Source organism: Rhinatrema bivittatum, chromosome 14 (assembly GCF_901001135.1).
Source record: "Rhinatrema bivittatum chromosome 14, aRhiBiv1.1, whole genome shotgun sequence".
Taxonomy (NCBI): Eukaryota; Metazoa; Chordata; class Amphibia; order Gymnophiona; family Rhinatrematidae; genus Rhinatrema; species Rhinatrema bivittatum.
The window spans coordinates 13,182,138-13,188,682 of record NC_042628.1 but is presented as its reverse complement, the minus strand read 5'-3'; the positions used below and the strand labels follow the sequence as shown (position 1 = coordinate 13,188,682).

The following is a 6,545-nucleotide window of genomic DNA, read 5'->3' as shown; positions in this document are numbered from 1 at the left end:
ACTCAAATTAACATTCTGTCAGCTCCAGAAAATGGGATAAATAAAGTCGAATTAATTCTTTATAATAAAGAGAGAGAGGGAAAAGTGAGTAAGGGAGAGAGAAAGAGAGAGAGAGAGAGAGAGTCCTCTCCCCCCCCCCTTCTGGGTGGATTGATTACCATTTTGTATTCAGAAACACGTTTCTCTTGCATTCCTCTCCTGAAATCCGACAGAAAATGAGGCGTTTATTGCTACAGGCAAAATTTGGTCCAGTGGACACAGTTTACATTTAGTATTTATAGAGAAAGAAATTAAATTATGGTGGAAAGTGAGGCCCTTGGCCCCCTGACCTCAGAATTAATACCTCACCATCATTTTCTTATTGCAGTTGTAGTTTGTAGTCCGAATTCAGATTCCCTTGTAGCTGTAAACTACTGTGGTTTCCCCCCCCAATGCTTTCTCAAGGAAACAAATAATTAAACCACAATCTGTATGTTTGCACAATAGCAAGGCAGCAGTGTATATGAGAAGTTATTCAATTAAAGAGTGGAAATGCTTTTTTTTTTTTTTTTTTTTAGAGACAGCAGATTACACAGGGCTTCCTTTTTATTTCAAGTTTAGTTCACGCGCGATAAGTAAGCACCGCGAAATGTATCATTTCTCAGGATATTTCATACCCGCAAAATCTATGTGCATGTATGTTTTCTAGAGATAAAGCGTGTTTTTCTTTTCCGCTGGTGAGTAGAAGGATTTAAACTCTGTGAACCTCCCCAGAAACGTTTAAGGGGTTTTGCTTTATCTTCAGGCTGACTTTTTTTTTTTTTTTTTTTTTGCACCTTTCAACCTCTGAAAGTTTCGCTGCGGGAATGTAAAAAGAATTTAAGTCGCTGAAAGGGGAAAGAAAACACGCAGGGCCTTCAGATAATAGGGGAGAGAAATATTCTGGAAAGCAGAAGGAAGCCAGCAAGCGACGAGATCAGCACATGCGGTCGTCTCCGGATAAATAGCAGGGCTGGTGCGGCGCCTCGGCTTTCTGTGAGGGGAAGAGATAACCGGGCTCATCCCATGAAGCGGCAATCTGGCAGAAAATCAGAGGCCAACCGCAATAAACCTAGCTGAGCTGGGGGCAACCCTTGTACTTTTTAATTATGATTGAAATCTGCTTTATTTTCAGATTTCCTGCATAGGCGAGTCAGGTACCTGCCACCCTTTGTCTATAGTCGCTTCGTACCTTTTACTTTTTTTTTTTTTTAATAGGTTATAAACTTTGGTTTTATCTTCAGGTCCTATTGACAAAGTTTTGTTTTTTTTTTTGGTTAAGAATGAAATTTTAATTACAATAAACGGCGTTTTCGCCATCAGCATAGCGAAACCGACTGCTTGAAAAAATAAAATCTCAAATATTAATTTTTTCTGTTTTACCCAGCTGCTGTTTAATTAGCCAGCCTTCGAATATTAATAATTTAATCTTCGCTTTGGTCGATAGATCGATGGAAGGGGGCGGCATTAATTATTGCTGCTTTTCCTGGCTATGATGCGATCATTTTTAAATACTGTATAGGGTTGTTTTTTTTTTTTTTTCTATCAGCAGAGCCGAAGAGGAGATGAAAAGGCTTGTAGTTTTAAATTCAATGTGACAGGTCTGGAAAGAGAGGATGATGAATCTCCTATTATTGGATCAGTCTATTTGCCGCTCAATGTCTCTCTGTAATTGGAGCAACATCACTTTAAAGGTTCAGAGAGTAGAGCATTTCTGGTGAAAAATCCCCACAACACACCGGTGAATGTTTTAGAGGGAAATCTATTAGTGATTTGGAGAGGGAGGGAGGGGGGGATTGTGGTTGTACAGTCTGTTTGTACTCCGGCTGTTTAGTATTTAACTGGGTATCAATCAGATCCATAAGTTCCTCTCCCTATCCCTACCCTGGTCCGCCGCCCACCCTCCCCCCCCCCCTTGTGGTGATGTAGTTCTTATCAAAGTCCCCCTTGTCTTGTTGTGACAGCTCTGATATTGTTTATTGAGGTGGATGTCAGGTATAATTAGCAATCGATATGGAAAACGCTTCCTGCAAGCCGCGCGTCTCTGACGTCACGGCCGATTAACGCTTCTTATTGGTCCCAAATTCCCCAAGCCTGGGCTAATTATTGGAAGCTTGATGTTGATAAAGTAAAGCCAGCGGCCGCCTTGCAGCATGTCCCCTCCTGCCCGCTCCCCGGCACCGCGCGCGCGCTAACGCGGGGGGGAGAGCGAGAGAGAGAGAGCGAGATGATGGACGGCCGCCTCCTCGAGCACCCCCATGCCCAGTTCGGAGGCTCGCTGAACGGCATGGTGGGCTTCCCCTACCCCCTCAACCCCCACCATGTGTACGAGCTGGCCGGCCATCAGCTGCAGTCCGCCGCCGTGCCCTTCTCCATCGATGGATTATTGAACGGCTCCTGCGCGGCTTCCGTGGTGACTCCCTCCCCCCTGCTCCCGGGCTGCGGCATGAATGGGGACAGCCAGCAGCAGTTCAAGCTGTCAGGTAAGAGAGAGAGAGAGAGAGAGGCGTCCGCTCGCCCCGGGCCCGCCGCCGCCGCCGCCGCTGCCTTGGCTAGGAGGAGGAGGCAGGGGCACCGGGCAGAGCCTCCCGCCGCCTGCCGGGCGCCGCAGCCCCGGCGCCCTCCACGCACAACAAAGAAAAGGCGTCCGTCCCGAAGAAGGCGGAAACTCCCGTGGGCTGTCACGGGCGCGGTGCAACGCTCGGAAAACGTGGCAGGCTAGAAACCGCGAACATTGCTCCGTTCCCATTATTTGAAAATTGGCTTCGGTGATTCAACGAAGTCCTTATTTTGTTGATGTTTACATGCGTGTGTGCATGCATAGCCACGCACTGTATGAAATGCACGTGTGCGTGTATTATTATACACTCTCTCTATATATATATATACACACACCCGCTAAGCGATGCATAAATACGTATACGGATGTGCATGCATAGGATATCGGATTAGATAGAAATAGCGGAGAGTGTAAGTAACTATTTTTAAAAAGAGCTTTAATTACTGAGCAATAGGTTATTGTGCAAGAAAGCTAAGGCTGGGCCTTCTTGCGTGTAGGTGACAACTCTCAGGACGGAGCCTTCAGCCCGGGCTCTGCTGCTCTCCACTTTCTCTGCTCCCTGCGAACCGTGGGAACAGGTAAACCCGATGCGCTGGGAAAAAAAGATTTCTCTGCAGGAAGCACTTTCCTTCCCCTCCAAATCCACTTTCCAAACGTGGGAAGCTTTAAAGCAAAAAGCTTCCAAGCTTTTGATCGGTGGCACCCCCCCCCCCCCCTGTACGTAACAGCGATTCCAAAACTTTCACTGTTCCTGATTGTTTTTCCTTAGAATAAGCAACCTCTCCCCCCCACCCCCCCCCTATAAATGTAAAGTTACATTTTAAACTGAAAAGCGAAAGAGCCTAAGAACTCGGCCGGTTAGGGACGCCAGAGCTGGGTGCTTGGGGTAGTTATGACTTTCTGAATTTTTAGACACTGGTGACCCGGACAAGGAAAGTCCTGGCTGTAAGAGGAGGCGAACCCGCACCAATTTCACGGGCTGGCAGCTGGAGGAGCTGGAAAAAGCCTTTAATGAAAGTCACTACCCGGACGTGTTCATGAGAGAAGCGCTGGCTCTGAGGCTGGACCTGGTGGAGTCCAGAGTTCAGGTAAAGCAACCTCTTTCTTTTGAAGGCAGTCGCCTTCTTTTGAGAAATATGTGCAGGCAAAAGTGAGAATCCAAACAGACAGGACCAGAAAGCTAATGCTAATGACCTTCTAATTAATCAGCTTACAGATCTGTATATTTGCACATCTCCTTTTGTGAACTTAACTACTTCTTTGAGGCGAGGAGAAATGAGGAACATCTTTACCCCCAACAGTTATTTTAATACCTGCATATTTGCATTTAAAATATATTTAGAAAAGCTTTTGTATGTATATATGCACATTTCGCTTTATATTTATATGGGTGGGCCCCCGAAGCACTGTCAAGTGTATTTAGCTCATTACAATTTATACCTAAGCAGTTTTCAAAAACTACGATTCCGGAATAAAAAAAAACCAAAAACATAACATGCAAATATATTTGCAATTTATACGGTAACGTTTTCCAAGGCTGCACATCTGAGCGTGAGACAGCTTGCAGATTATGAAAGGAAAATAAGGCAGCGAAATTACGAAAGAAGAAAAGGAATTTCTCTTCCTAAGAAGAAGAAAAAAAAAAGGCTTGTTTTATAGCGGACATTGTTTATATTAATCTGAACTGCTAGAGGAAATCTAACAAAGAAATGTGCAGTGACTGCTTTTCTGTCTAAACCATCAGGAGCACAATTTTATTACATTTTTAATGTAAAAATAATAATAATAGTAATTTAACGCATTGGGAAAAAATCCTAGTGCACTTACTGGGAACATCCCCATTGTTAACTACAAAAGGGAAATCTCCCGACTGAAATTCAAACTGCTTTAAATGACTGGTTCGTTTACAGATTTGCAATCAAAACAGAGAGGTGATGCAGTGGGATCTGAAAGGTGTGGAATTTAAAAAGAAAGCCAAGGGGGCATTACAGAGCATTATTCAGTCATTAGCATTGTTTGAGCTGAATTTACAAAATGCCTCTTCCTTCCCCTCATGACCTCTTCTGGTCTGAAACCCTTTTATCCAATTTGTTCGGAGATTGTTAAGTGAAGTCGAGAGCCTCCATTTCCCTGTAATACGGTAATGAGTAATTCGCAAGGACAAGGGGCCGCCTGGAATTAGCACAAAGAAAGGGAATTACCACGTATAGAAGAGAACAGAAAGGCAAAGCTGTCTCTCTCTCTCTGAGAGCCGAAACAAACAGGTCCTGTTCGGCTGAGATATAGGCAGCTCCGGAAGAAAAAATAATGCACTTTATCCGTCAATAATATGCGATCTGTCCAAGGTGGATTTTTATGGTGGTTTGAGAGAGAGAGGGGGGGGAGAGAGAGTGGCCTGTAAATACACAACAGGAAGCGGAAATACACGACAAACAAAAAAAAAACCCCAACCTTTGGAAGTGACAACAAACAACTAATTTATAATGGATAAAGTGACATGGGGACTAAAAAGCACTTCTGCAGTTTCTTCAATCTGAAGAGCATTAAGAGAGCAGAGCAGTCTTTGAAAATAATGCTGCTCACTTTTCTCAAATAAAATATTTCATATGATCTTAAAGACAGCCTAATATTTTTCTTTAAAAAGGGTAACTAGGTGATTACAAAATCTTATAACACCGGATGCCGTTTTGCGCATATTGGTTCATTTTGATAATCCTTTGCAGAAGATTTCATAATAGTAAAATGATCTTTCTGCCATCCCAAACATCGTTTTAATTGAGGGCAATACTTAGCAACAGAAATCAATTCAATTATCAATTAACCTAATTTGGATTATTGGGCCTGAATGTGTAAACAGCAGATTGAGTAACTCAGCACTTTTTAGATGTTCTTACAAACTTCAAAACAGGAGGAAACTGATAAATGACATCAAAACTTGAGTGGCTAAATCAGTATTTGACATCGATGTTAGCATACAAAAATAAGAATTATTTCCCTTACATGTAATATGAGGCGAAACCTTGTTTAATGTCTGACTGTATTACATGTTATTATGAATGTTTCAATGACAGTCGAAAGCAGAACCCCTCTAACTTTGATATGCTGTAGCAGAAGTAATACAGGAGAAATGTGGTTTTTTTTTGTGTAAATATTTAAATATAATTCTAGTTTTAAATTGTGACGACAGAAGGGACTTCGGAGTTCTAATGATGGGAGATCTAAATTGCTCTCCTTTCCCTGGCTGATCGGTAGCTAGATTTTCTCTTGATAGATTCATTTCTTTGTGTGACACAGATACAGAAAATATTTTTCTATATTTATACGTTCATATAACATATGCTTAATTTCCAGTAAATGGTGGCTATTTTCTGCTCTGTTTGAAAGGAGTCTTCTTAAATTCAGTGAAGGAGCATCTTTCACCAGTTTACGGGCATTGCAAAAAAACATCTCTCCATCTTTAGGAAAATTAATTAAACAACATCACAAAAAAACCACCCCCCCCCCCAAACAAAAAAAATCTGTTCCCCCCTCCCCCTTCTTCGGGCAGAGAATGTTAATCGATTTTCATTATTCGGTGTGTAGGTTTGGTTCCAAAATCGCCGAGCTAAATGGAGAAAGAAAGAGAACACCAAGAAGGGACCCGGAAGGCCGGCCCACAACTCGCACCCCACCACGTGCAGCGGGGAGCCCATGGACCCGGAGGAGATCGCCCGCAAGGAGCTGGAGAAAATGGAGAAGAAGAAGCGCAAGCAGGAGAAGAAGCTGCTGAAGAGCCAGAACCGCCGCCTGCACTCGCCCTGCCTCTCCTTGCACACGCCCTCTTCGGACAGTGACAGCGGCATGTCCCAGTTTCACGAGTCCCCGGAGCCCGGCCCGGCCGAAGCGCCGGCCCAGAGTCGCCACCAAAGCCAAGCCGGCGGCGACCCGGCGGGGCCAGCCACTTTCTTCCCGAGCCAAAGAGGCGCCA

The 6,545-nt window shown here is 43.9% G+C and overlaps 1 protein-coding gene across 2 annotated transcripts in view; it reads left to right on the top strand.

The window, feature by feature from the left end:
* The first annotated feature begins 2,136 nt into the window (after positions 1–2,136).
* Positions 2,137–6,545, top strand: part of UNCX (UNC homeobox) — a 5,302-nt gene continuing 893 nt past the window's right edge. The window contains exons 1-4 of one of the 2 annotated variants that reach the window (XM_029576960.1): positions 2,137–2,501; positions 3,076–3,156; positions 3,491–3,666; positions 6,161–6,545. The exon at positions 6,161–6,545 is cut by the window's right edge and continues 893 nt beyond it. In XM_029576960.1, the coding sequence (XP_029432820.1) occupies positions 2,246–2,501; positions 3,076–3,156; positions 3,491–3,666; positions 6,161–6,545 (898 nt within the window). In that variant the 5' untranslated portion in view covers positions 2,137–2,245. The remainder of the gene's footprint in view (positions 2,502–3,075; positions 3,157–3,490; positions 3,667–6,160) is intronic. The other variant, XM_029576961.1, reaches the window with a different exon arrangement.